This window comes from Hemicordylus capensis, chromosome 2 (assembly GCF_027244095.1).
Source record: "Hemicordylus capensis ecotype Gifberg chromosome 2, rHemCap1.1.pri, whole genome shotgun sequence".
Lineage (NCBI taxonomy): Eukaryota > Metazoa > Chordata > Lepidosauria > Squamata > Cordylidae > Hemicordylus > Hemicordylus capensis.
Genome location: NC_069658.1, coordinates 268,057,546 through 268,069,737, shown reverse-complemented (window position 1 = coordinate 268,069,737; position 12,192 = coordinate 268,057,546). Strand labels below are relative to the sequence as shown.

General features: G+C 47.8%; 1 protein-coding gene across 1 annotated transcript in view; it reads left to right on the top strand.

Annotated features, from left to right (window-relative positions):
• Positions 1–5,193: 5,193 nt before the first annotated feature.
• Positions 5,194–12,192, top strand: part of FAM107A (family with sequence similarity 107 member A) — a 97,558-nt gene continuing 90,559 nt past the window's right edge. Inside the window, exon 1 of the mRNA XM_053295932.1 lies at positions 5,194–5,781. Coding sequence (XP_053151907.1) covers positions 5,758–5,781 — 24 coding nt within the window. The 5' untranslated portion in view covers positions 5,194–5,757. The remainder of the gene's footprint in view (positions 5,782–12,192) is intronic.

The window sequence follows — 12,192 nt, the reverse complement described above, 5'->3', positions numbered from 1 at the left end:
CACTTCGCAGAGTCAGACGGCAGGGAAGGGAGCGGGCGGGCGGAAGGACATCTCGCTGCCGCCCGCCCGAGCGCGGTCGGACTAGGTCCGGGCGAGATTTAAGGGGGCGAGAGAGCTTCGAGGGGACTTCAGAAGCAGCAGGGGGCGGCAGGGAAGTATCCTGCCGTCCGATTTTTTAAACAGGAAGGAGCAGCGCGGAGCCATGGAGATAGAAGCGGGCGGCGAGGGATCCTGCCGCCCGGATTTTTTTTTTTTTTTAATATATATATATTTACGGCGCCAAAGCTGGAAAGGGCGGGAGGGGTAAGTAAAGCCCCCCCCTGCCCTTAATGGAACCCCCCCACCCTAACCCTCCCGAACCAAAACTACCCCACATCCGGACCGGTTCGGAGGCCAGTAGAATGGCCTCCGAACCGGTCCATGCACACTACTAGCCAGAATCCTATAGCCTTTGGATTGCACTGAGTAGCCCACAAAAATCCCTTTTGTGGCCCTAGCCCCTAACTTAGTCCTTTTTTTCTTTGGGATGTATGAGTAAGCTGTGCTTCCAAAGACACGCAAATGTGTCATGGATGACTTATGACCATGCCAAAGTTCATATGGTGTTGTTCCTTTAGGCTTTGTGTGCATTCTGTTTTGTATGTATGTAGCAGTCATGATGTCTTCTCCCAAAACTTTCTGTGGGAGGTGTGCGTCAGCAAGCATGCATCTTACCATATTCAGGAGGCTTCTATTTTTCCTTTCTGAGACTCCATTTTGTGACAGATTGTACCTTATTCTGCTCTGTGCTTGGAATCTGGGTCTTTCTCTATTGTCTGTAAAGCCTGGGAGCTTACTTTTGCTAGATGGAGTAAACTCTGTTCAGAGATTCAGGAATTTTCTTTTTTCCAATATTTATGGGTGGATTCTTATCCCAACCCTTGGCTAACGTATGTAAATAATAAAATTATTCAACTGGGCCTTTCTCCTTCAGAACTCCTTACTTGGGAATATAATAAGGTGAAGGAAATATTATTTCTCCGGTTGCACGATATTGAGCGGCAGGAACTTATGTCTTCAGCCAATAGGACTTGCTCCCCTTTACGTTTTGGGATTTTGCCACCTTGGGGAGATAGAGGTGCTAATTACTTAACAACACTGCATTTTTCTAAATTTTGGGTCTCATTTGCTCAGGCCCGGTTTAATGTGTTGCCCTCTTCTCTTTTGGAATGGAGATTTGCTAAAGATCATCCTGTTGCAGTTCTCTGCCCTTGTGGCATTGGCCTTCTGGAAACTGTCACCCATGTACTGCTATATTGCTCTTTCTATCGGGATGCTAGAGAAGAACTTATTTCCCCTCTGTTAGTCAAATTTCCCGGAAGGTGTGAGCTCTTTTATACACATTACTGCCTCGCGGATTCAAGCCCCGGGATTACAACAACTGTAGCTAAATTTTTCTGCATTGCAATCAGGCTAAGGTCCCTATTAAGTGCTTAATTGCGAGAGCTGTCTATTGTTTTTAAGTAATTTATTATGAGTGATTGTATTCTGTTTTATTGTGTTTTAGCACTGTTTTATTGATCGTTGTATTGAGTATATTTGTAATTCCTATTTCTGCTGGCCAACGGCCGTAATAAAATTGATTATGATGATGATGATGACAGATTGTAAGCTACCGTGGTTTGATGCACGATTCCATGTTCTCTCAGGAACTGCTGTGTGGCGCTGGACATATATTCTCCTCCATTATCTGTGCACAGGATCTTTGGCTTCCGCCCAAATTTGTTGCTTGCCATGGCCACGTAGTCCTGGAGTTTCTCAAGCATCTGTGATTTCTCCTTTAGTAGAAATACAAGCGTGTATCATGAGAAATCATTGATGAATGTGAGAAAATATTTGAAATTGCCTATGGTCGCTGGTAGTGGTCCAGATATATAGCTGTGGATCAGCTCCAGGGGTCTTCTGGTCTTCCTTTCACTCTGCTTAGGAAATGGCTGGTTAACTGCTTTGGACTCAAGACAACAAACACAGTTAGTCACAATGTCACATGGTACAAAATCAATGCCATCAGCTAATCCCCTTTCCTTCATGTTCTGGATTGACTCATAGCTTCTGTGTCCTAGGCGTCTATGCCACAGTAGCAAGCAGTTTTCATGCGAGCATGACTGAGCAAGGTTCACTTAATTGGGCTGGCATGCTTCAGGTTTGGACCAGGCTGGTCTTTCTCTGTCTGTCTTTGACATAGGTTGCTCCTGCACACTGTACAGGCCTTTGCATTCAGAGCCTACAAGGCAAACGTCTCCATTCTGGGTAACAACACATTGTCCATTTCTAATATACAGTTCACAGCCTTGTTTCTCTAGCTTGGACATTGAAAGCAAGGAGCTTGAGAAGTCAGTGATATACAAAACATCCTTCACAAAAAATTATTTAATTGATCCATCTAATAACTCACGATACAAAATTTCTTCGCCTTTCTTCTTTGCTTTAATTGTAGTATTATTGCCCAAATGAACAACCTCTTCAGGAATATCAAACAGTTCAGTATAGAAATCCAAACAATTTGAGATATGACTCGTGGAACCACTGTCTAATATGAATTTTCCTTCTCCTTGAAACAGGGCAACACTGAAATTCTTATTTGAATCAGCAATCTTAAAGTCCTTATTTAAATCGCTCTCAGTAAAATCAACTCTTCTTGTCTGATTCTTGGGACAGTTCGCCACTTTGTGGCCAAACTGGTTACACAGAAAACATCTAAAGGCATTAGTCCCAGTTGGCCTCATTCTAGGAGCAGTCTCCCTGCTGGCGGTCATGTGACCTCTCTCTCTGGATTGAGTTCCCTTGGCAACCAAGCCAGACCTTTTGGTATGCAAATGTGGGGGGCATGCGGTTTCCTCTTGCAGCATTCCCTCCCCATCTTGGGTTTCCTCTGGAATGGCCAATTGTTGCCTTATGAGCAAAGTTATTTGCCAATTCACCTTCATGTCAAGAATTCAAAACTTCCCTTCTGCTTGCCTCAGAAGAGATAGTTTCCACAGCTCTCTCAAAGGTTACAGCGGTGTGGACTTCAATTGGCCGATTATATTGCTATAGCTGGGAGGCATGCTTAGGTACAGAGCTTCCAACTTCTGATTCTCTGTAAATTCCTCCTTTGCAGCTTTAAATGCAGCAAAAAAAAGGTCCCATAGCAGTCCAACATGTGTGGCAAAACAGTCCCCATCTTTATACTGGATATTCTGCATTTTCTTTCTCAAGTTAAAGGTGTATGCCCACCCCTTTTTCATATGCAAGGAATCTAGCTTGCTTAGCATTTCCTTTGAGGTCTCAAGATCATATATAATAGAAAGATATTTTTTACTCACAGAAGCTGCAATCAAAGCTTGAGCTTTTGCATCCTTGAGTAGCCACGTCTCTTTAGCAGTTTTCTCAGCAGCTGTGGTTCCACCTGCGGGTGTGTGGGGGTTCTTCTTCAATGACTCTTTGTAGTCCTTCTGCTCGCAATGCAATCCTCAGTTGGGTTTTCCATTCAAAGTAATTGTCTGGGTTCAGGATAGTCAGCCTGAGCTTTCCCTCTAGGTAAGTAGCCATCCTCACTGAGCTCCATGAAAGGGCAGCTGCTGTAGATTAGCAATTCAAAGTGTCCACAGCTAAATCTCACTGGATCTCCTGGAACAGACTTAACTCTTTAGTTGCAGTACACACAGCTCAAAATACTGGGCTCCCATAACCTGTTGGGAATTATCTCTGGTAGGAGAAACACTTTTTCATTATAGCAGAGTGCACAGAGGCACAACACAGCGGAATTTGGTTAGGCATGTGTGTAAGCTGAGAGTAAGTAACTTGGAGCCAGTTTATAGTTTCAAATCAATATAAATGATATTTATTAGAGAACTCCATTCTAGACAGGAAAGTGAGGAGTTAGGATCTCTAATCTATCTAGCTAGCTGAATGCAGATGGATTCTGCATCTCTGCACACATGGTGCAGGGGAGAGGAGCTTGCATGTTGCAAGGTAGAAGGAGCAGGAAGAGAAGAGAGAGAGGAAGTGCAAAGCAGGAAGGAAGGAAGTTAGTCCCTAAGAGTAGCAATCTACATTCCATCGTGTCAGAGCAGTAGAGAAGGGATGACCAATGTCTTGACCCTCTAGCCCTCTGACTCACTAGTCTGTCCTCCACTGTCTTTGAGACAAGAGACAGCGCAAAGTCCTTCACTTCCAACAGGAACAGCCTGCAGACCTGCCAATGTTACTTCTTCTATTTCCCACCACCACCAGAATAGTTAAGGATCTCAGCACCTCACCAAACTGCACTTTCTAGGATTCTGAGGCTTTTAAAGTGGTTTAAACCCACTAGTTTAAATGGGTACTGTAAACAGGAACTTAGTGCTCAGAGCACTCCCTATAAATCTTTAAAAAGACCTCACTGGTCTACTTTACAGGCCAGTATTACTATCTTCATATTACAAATGGAGATGAGGAGAATGGAGACTAAGGGGGAGTCACTTTTTCAAAGACCACCCAGTGAAATAATGGCTGAGCTGAAATCCCGTCTGAAGCACTGCATGATGTCAGCTATTAGCGTATCTTATTAGGCCGCCACAGGTACTTTTCAAATGGAATCGAAACCACATACAGCCGAGAGCTGTGTGATGGATCCACTCAGGCTACTTTAGGAACATAGGAACATAGGAAGCTGCCATATACTGAGTCAGACCATTGGTCTATCTAGCTCAGTATTGTCTTCACAGACTGGCAGCGGCTTCTCCAAGGTTGCAGGCAGGAATCTCTCTCAGCCCTATCTTGGAGAAGCCAGGGAGGGAACTTGAAACCTTCTGCTCTTCCCAGAGCGGCTTTATCCCCTGAGGGGAATATCTGCCAGTGCTCACACTTCTTTGCTCCATGGCTATGCCTTGCTGCCTTCCCATTATACAACCCCTTTGCCGAAGCTCCTTCTCCGTGGGCAGCAGCCAGAATTTGGAGAGAAGGGAGTTCACAAATCGCCTGGCAGGCAGGGAGCCAAGTGGTGGCTCACACTTGGTCAGCAGCACCCCGCTGCATGGTTTTTCCAGAAGTGGGTTCCAGTGTGTTTGCTTTCCAGGTCTTCTTGCCAAAGCAGCATTGAGGTGAGGAGGAGCAAATGGCGAGGGAGGGAGAGGGAGAGGATGGCACAAATCCCCTAGAGAGGAAGAGGCTCCTGCTGCTGCTGCTGCTGCTGCTGCTGCTGCTGCTGGGGCCCAACTGCTCGGGGCAGGTGGAATTCCTCCTCAGCTCAGCCCTGTGTTCGGTGACATCTTGCTGTGTCAAGTCTGATTACTCTAATCTGCAACAAGCATTCACAACAAGGAACTCTGCTGAGAAGCTGGGCATCAGCAGCATGAAAGCTGCCTTTGTGTGTCGCCGCTGGCAGTGGGCAAGCCAGTCGTTAGGTATATAACAAAAATGAATTCTTTACATGCCAGGCTAAGCCGACAAGGAGAAACGTTTTTGCTCATCACCTCAAAGATCCTCTTGCTGCTGCTGCTGCTGCTGCTGCTGCTGCTGCTGCTTTTCTGCCCCTCTTACTCTGTGAGTAAAGTGGAGTGCAAGGAGCGGCAGCTTGCCTCTCTCTCTAGCACAGGATGCGAGATGCGTCTCTCCACTCATAGGGGCCTGCTCAGGATGACAGCATAACAAGGGCCAGGACTGTGTGTGCGCGGGTGTCTCTGTCTCTCACACACTGCAAAATCCGGGAGGGCCGTTCAAAATTGCTGCTGGAGACAATAACAAGCTCTTAAAACAATGGGAGCAGCTCATGGGAAAAAGGTAACGATTTTATTATTTGTAGTTGTGGTCTGCAGGAGGCGGCACGCACTGCCTACTTACCAGTAGCTGGGATTTAACCCATTGCAATGGATCTGTCAAGTTATAGCAGGGCTAAGAAGCAACCACTATGTGAAGGGTCATATGTCATTAGGATGGAATCCTTCTACTTAATCAAACTGATCAATTAACCATTGGGAGTGGGGGGAGTGTTTGCAAAGCCAACCAAAAGAGCAGGGTGGGACCCAAGCTGACAAAATGCATACAGAATTAAAATGAAACACTGCAGATGGTGGGGCCAGTTGAAAAGATTGAAGCAATTCCCATGAATGCATATAGAAGAAATGCTTTCATCCATATACATGAGAGCCAGTGTGGTGTAGTGGTTAGAGTGCTGGACTAGGACCGGGGAGACCCGAGTTCAAATCCCCATTCAGCCATGAAACTAGCTGGGTGACTCTGGGCCAGTCACTTCTCTCTCAGCCTAACCCACTTCACAGGGTTGTTGTGAAAGAAAAACTCAAGTATGTAGTACACCGCTCTGGGCTCCTTGGAGGAAGAGTGGGATATAAATGTAAAAATAATAATAATAATATGTCACTTGAATAACACACCCATAGGTGGCTTCATGGATTGCAGCTCTCCAGAGTTTCTGCCTCTTTGTATTCTCTTTGGCTAAGTTGCATGGCTAATGGCCCTGCAACTCTGGTAATAAGGGAATACATTTGGAAATTCCAGTGGGGATTCAGAAGTCAACACCAAATCGGCTTTCAGAAACTGGAATGGGTATTCATCCACCAACATTTTCAACCATGATTTAGCTTGGTTATTGACTTCATATATTTATTGACCTCATTTATATACGGCCTTTCTGCCAATGCACTCATAACAGGTCACAGTTGTTTAAAAAAAAAAATTACAATCAAATAGGCATGATACAGAAGGGAAAAGGAATGAGGAGGGAAGAGGAAAATAAGCAACATCTAGATTAAATGGACACTGCACGGGACAGTTCAAGCAGGGAGGGGCCAAATAGCAAATGGTCCCCACTAAAGGGCTTGAAAATTCCTTCTCTGGACTACCTTTGTGCCAAGTTAGCCACAACAGAAAACAAGAGGCAGTTTGGGTGGCTGACCCCAGTTGTGGCATTCCGTGCTTTAAAGACTTGCCAAAGCCTGAATTGGATTATTGCTCAAAAGCAGCATAATTAATAAAATTAATTATTTTATTTATTATTGTTTGAGCTCACCCTTCTTGTAAGGAGTTCAGGGCAGTGTTCATGGTTCTCTTGCACCTCGTCATTTCAACCTCACAACATTCCTATGATGCTGGGGTGGGCAGATCACTGCAGATTCTGGGAATACTTCACCTGGAACATTCCCAGATAGCAATTTTACTTTTATTAACCTGGGCATTTTCCATATTACACACTGTTCAGCAGTAAAATGCTTCGCTTGGCAGGGTCATTTTGAAAACGTAAATAGCTTGAGCAACTCTCCTACAAAGGGAAAACACAGCTATTATTTTGCAACGTGCATGCAGTGTTGTAGAACTAAAATGCAAGGAGAAAATCCAAAAGAAGGCATCGGAAATGTGAATGGCACCATGCTGACAGCGGAGGGACTGTGATGTTGAATCACAGGCAGGATGGAAGCACACTTAGTGGACAGTAGTGACACTGTTATAGGGTGTAATTTGGAAAGGAGGGGCAAATGTGCATTCACATATCATCCAGCTTTAAGTCGAAGTCCCTGCAAGCTATCGGGGAGCACTCCATACACGATATGAGTTTTTTATTGCTCATTGGAGCTTAGCCCAGTTTATGTCCAGGGTAAAAAAAATCCACTTTTTGCATTGGTTTTTTAGGCAAATACGGAATGTCCATAACTTGCAGTACTTCATCCCTCTTAATCCCGCTGTCTGGGAGAGCTCCAGGCAGAGGCATCCTCAAATCTGAGGTTCAAGAGGCAGGGGCAGGTGTGACTCGGTGCCTTTCCTCCAGGGCTGTCTGAAGTGGGGCTAGGGGGTGGTTGCCCAGAAACAGAGATGCTGGCAGGGCTGGGACAATACTACTACTACTACTTCTTCTTCATCATCAAATAGTTAGTGGGAGGCACTATTTCCACCTTTACTGACAGGTGCACTGTGATGCCCCACCCCCTGCCTCACCAGCCCTGTCCTCTGGGCAGGAGCCCAGCATTGACGCACCCCTCTCACCAGCCTCACCTCCGGGTATGCTCTGTAGGCAGCATACATCTAGTTTCACCATGTATGTAGGCAGCATACATCTAAATTCACCCATACATCTAGTGGGTGAAGCTAGATGTATGCTGCGGATCTTTTGCCATTGCACTGCCACTCCAGTACCAGCTGGCTTGTACCCACTGCCTCTCCAGCGCCAAACCTGTCTACATAGGAACATAGGAAGCTGCCATATACTGAGTCAGGCCATCGGTCCATCTAGCTCAGTACTGTCTACACAGACTGGCAGCGGCTTCTCCAAGGCTGCAGGCAGGAGTCTCGCTCAGCCCTTTCTTGGAGATGCCAAGGAGGGAACTTGGAACCTTCTGCATGTAAGCATGCAGGTGCTCTTCCCAGAGTGGCCCCATGCTCTAAGGGGAATAGCTTACAGTGCTCACATGTAGTCTCCCATTCAAATGCATCCAGAGTGGACCCTGCTTAGCAAAGGGGGCAATCCATGCTTACTACCACAAGACCAGCTCTCCTCTACTTTGACTGTTTCTAAAATGGGGACAACATGGGCCTGTTTGGTGCTATAGAGGCAGCAGGAGATTGCAGGCAAGTTGGTGCAGGGGCAGCAGGGGCCATGAGACAGACAGGTGTGAAGCCCGAGGCATGCTTTCTGCAAGAGCCGTGGTGGGGAAAGGAGGGCAGAGCATGCCCCAAAAGGGTGATCCCTCCCATATAGTCCTAATGTCCTGGCATCTCCCACCCTGCTGGATCGGGTGGAAATCTCCTGGGGGTCTTGGTCCCCAAATGTATGTGCAATGTTCATGGCTTTCATGCAAAGGCACGAAAGATGCCTTCCAGGGGGGCATTGCTCTGTCCTGCTGCTGCTGCTGCTCTTGTAAGAAGCATGCATCGGGCTTCACACCTATCTACTCACCTGTTTTCCTTCACTGTCTCTCCAGCACAAAACTTGTTCTCCCAAACTTCCATTCCAGGTAGAGACAAAGTGGACGTGGTTGGTGACAAAGAGACAATGGAAGCCAGTCAGCTGGTACTGGAGTGGTGCTTAATTCCAGTATCAGGAATTCTTGGGAGGTGGACCAAAGCAAGGAGTCCACAGATTCCTGTGCTGCTGCCCCACCACGTGGAGGGTTGTTAGATCTCAGGCGGAAGTCTGTGTTTGGCTTCCTGAGCAAGGGACCAACCTCCAGGCACCCACCACCACTGCTATCCCTCCCCTCCTCTCCTCTCTTCAAACCTGAGAGCACACTGCTAGGACAGTGGTCCACCTCCTCCAACTGTCCTGAAAGGCGATGAGGAGGCAGATTTGCGGGATTCATCAGTAGTTGCCAACCATATAGCATCACCCAAGGCAGCTCTCCCATGAGGCCGAGTGAGATGACAGCCTCAGTTGGTGAGTGCACCACAGGGCAGTGAGTGTGGGTGCCCAACTTCGTGTCCCGCCATGGGTGTCACCCCATCTGCCCATTGAAATCTGCTGCTGCCTCTTCTTTGCTACTGCTGCTGCTGCCACTGCCACCCATTGCAGGTGTCTTCTTCTCTTCCCCCTTGTCCACCCGACCTCACTCCTGGGGAGGCCTCACCTGCCTCACACCTGGCCTGGAGTCCAGTGCCCACATTTCTTCTCTTCCTCCACATTGGCCTCAGCTGCCAGGGAGGCTGTGCCAGGGCATGCTCTTCCACCTGCCCATGCTGCTACTTGCTGTAACACTGGGCTGTCCTTAGGGCAGGGCAAGCAAGGCGACCGCCCCGGGCCCTGCTCTTTTAACCCCCATCAAAATTAACTGGAATGGAGCCCCACACTGGCTGATTTAATCCAGGCCCTGCACCTTGCCAGTGCTCTCTAAGGACAGCCCTGTGCCCCAGGCAGTGTGCATCTAGCTTTGCCCACCCATCAGTCTCTTGCTGCTGCCGCCGCCACCACCACCACACATTCCTAAGAGGTAACCAAAACCAAGAGTTTTGGTATACTCTGCTTTCCTCACTGCTGTGCATTGTCTGTCATGTATTCATTGTGGCTCCTTAAAAGACTAACAGAATCACTGCAGCATAAGCTGGAAGTGGGCTGTAGCCAATGAAAGCTTCATAAACCAATCGGTCCTTATGGTGTCACAAGAGTCTTGGTTGTTTGTGCGGCAGCAGATTGACAGGGCAGCTCCTCTGGAACAGTGGCATGGCAAGGGCAAAGAGAGCCCCTGTCAATGCATGAACATGGGTGACCCCTCTGCCCTCCATGGCGTGGTGCACCCCACTCCTCCGCAGCCACACGCTATGCCTGCTGCCCCTTTGCTAGGCTCCTCTTGGCTGGTGAGAAGCAGAAAGGGCCCTTTGTGGCTTTCTGGCTTCCCATCAGCTGGGAGGAGCTTAGTGAGGGGGCAGTGAGGGCAACACACCAGCCAACGGCGTGGCAAGCGAGCAAGTGGCTGGCTAGCTGGCCAGCAGGGGAGGAAGAGTGGAGCGAGGAGGCCCCAGAGGCAGGGCAGTGTGTGTTTCTCAGAGGCATCCACCCAGTTATAGCTCTGCCTCTGCTCTGGAAGTTCTACCAATCCTGGTCTCTCCCTCAAAATCTCTTTCTTGCCCCTTACCCGGCTCAGTCTCTCCTCTTTTTTTTTATTTTGAGGGAGGGAGTTATTTTAAACAAAAGCCTATTAGTGTGGCCTGCTGTTCTCCTGATCTGACCTAATCCCATTGTCTGGTGTCTTAATTCTTTATTAATATTGCTGCCTATCAGGGACTTGAAGGACCTTTACACACCAAGTCCACCAACTGCATTTGCCCCTGTGTGATTCTCCTTCCAGTCCTTTCCCCATTACAATTGTCCTACAATTGTATGGTAGGACCTTGTCCATGGAAGGGGCAGGGTCTTGGTGGAATTTTGCCACAGACAATAGTTGCACTGGTATTGACACCTTTTGAGGATTTCTTTTGGAATAGTTTGATGGATGCGCACTCCTTCACAGGAGAGAGGGAGTGCACTGCCCATGGGTGTCCAGAGGGGGGCAACGGGCAGTAGCCGCCCCCCCCCCCCGCCCTCTTGATTGAGCCAGCCCCATTGAATTCAATGGGGCTTACTCCCAGGTAAGTGGGTATAGGGTTCCCCCTTCCGCCAAGGAAAAGTCCTGCAGATGCCCATGGCACAGCCTCCAAAGAACAGAAAATCCTTCAGCAAGTGGTTTGCATACTTAGATAGAGCATTGCTGAGGTAGGTGGGAGGAGATATCCTTACTGTGGTGTGTACAATGTTTATAAACATTTACAGGTAGATGCTCCTGTGCTGTAGTTGTACGGTGAAAGCATAGTGGTTAGAGTGTTTGACTAGGACTGAGAAGACCCGGGTTTGAATCCCCATTCAACCATGCAATTCACTGGGTGACTCTGGGCCAGTCATGTATCTCTCAACCTAACCTACCTCACAGGGTTGTTGTGAAGATAAAAATAAGCATGTACACTATGCTGAACGCCTCAGAGGAAGAGCGGGATATACATTTAAAAAATGAAATGAAATGAAATACTGGCTGGGCTCTAGATAATTAACATAACAGAAAGTAACATAACACCCAAAGTTAGGCTGAAGCCAGCTTGATATCTGAGGCAGCATAGGAATCTCTTCCCTTCTCCCACAGTGTTCCAGCCGGGGGTGGGGCACAGAGGAAGGAGGTGTAGAGCCCACACTTCCTTCTGCTCCATTTGCAAAGGCAGGGAGAGGGGGGAGGAGGAGTAAAAGGGGCGGCATTTGTGTGGCATGGCAGGGCACTGCCAGCATGACTGTTCAAGTGGGGCGGCCACTGCCACCAATGGAGAGCAATGAGGCAGGCGACTGACAGCAGGGAGGGTGCAAGGCTCCCCACCGCCACCGCTGCCGGTCTTCCACTTGAGGGGGCTACCTCACTGCACCTCGATAGTGGGCTGGCCCTGGAACAAATGGAACAAGCAACAGCATGAACAGGTCAGGGAAGAGTCGCGGTGTTTATCGCATACTGTTCCACAACAAATATTCATCTGATGCCACCAAAGTGCACAATTCCACAAACAATAACAATGGCCCTGAATGCACTGGGGATTGTGGGAGCGGGGGTGGGATGTGTAGACTGCATGCAACTAAGTAGAAACAAATGTGCCTTTTACTAATAAACTGGTTGTGCCAAATATTTAAATTGGTTTTAAGAGGAAACTGTAATTCTGTAAAAGGGTCTAGCTATCTCT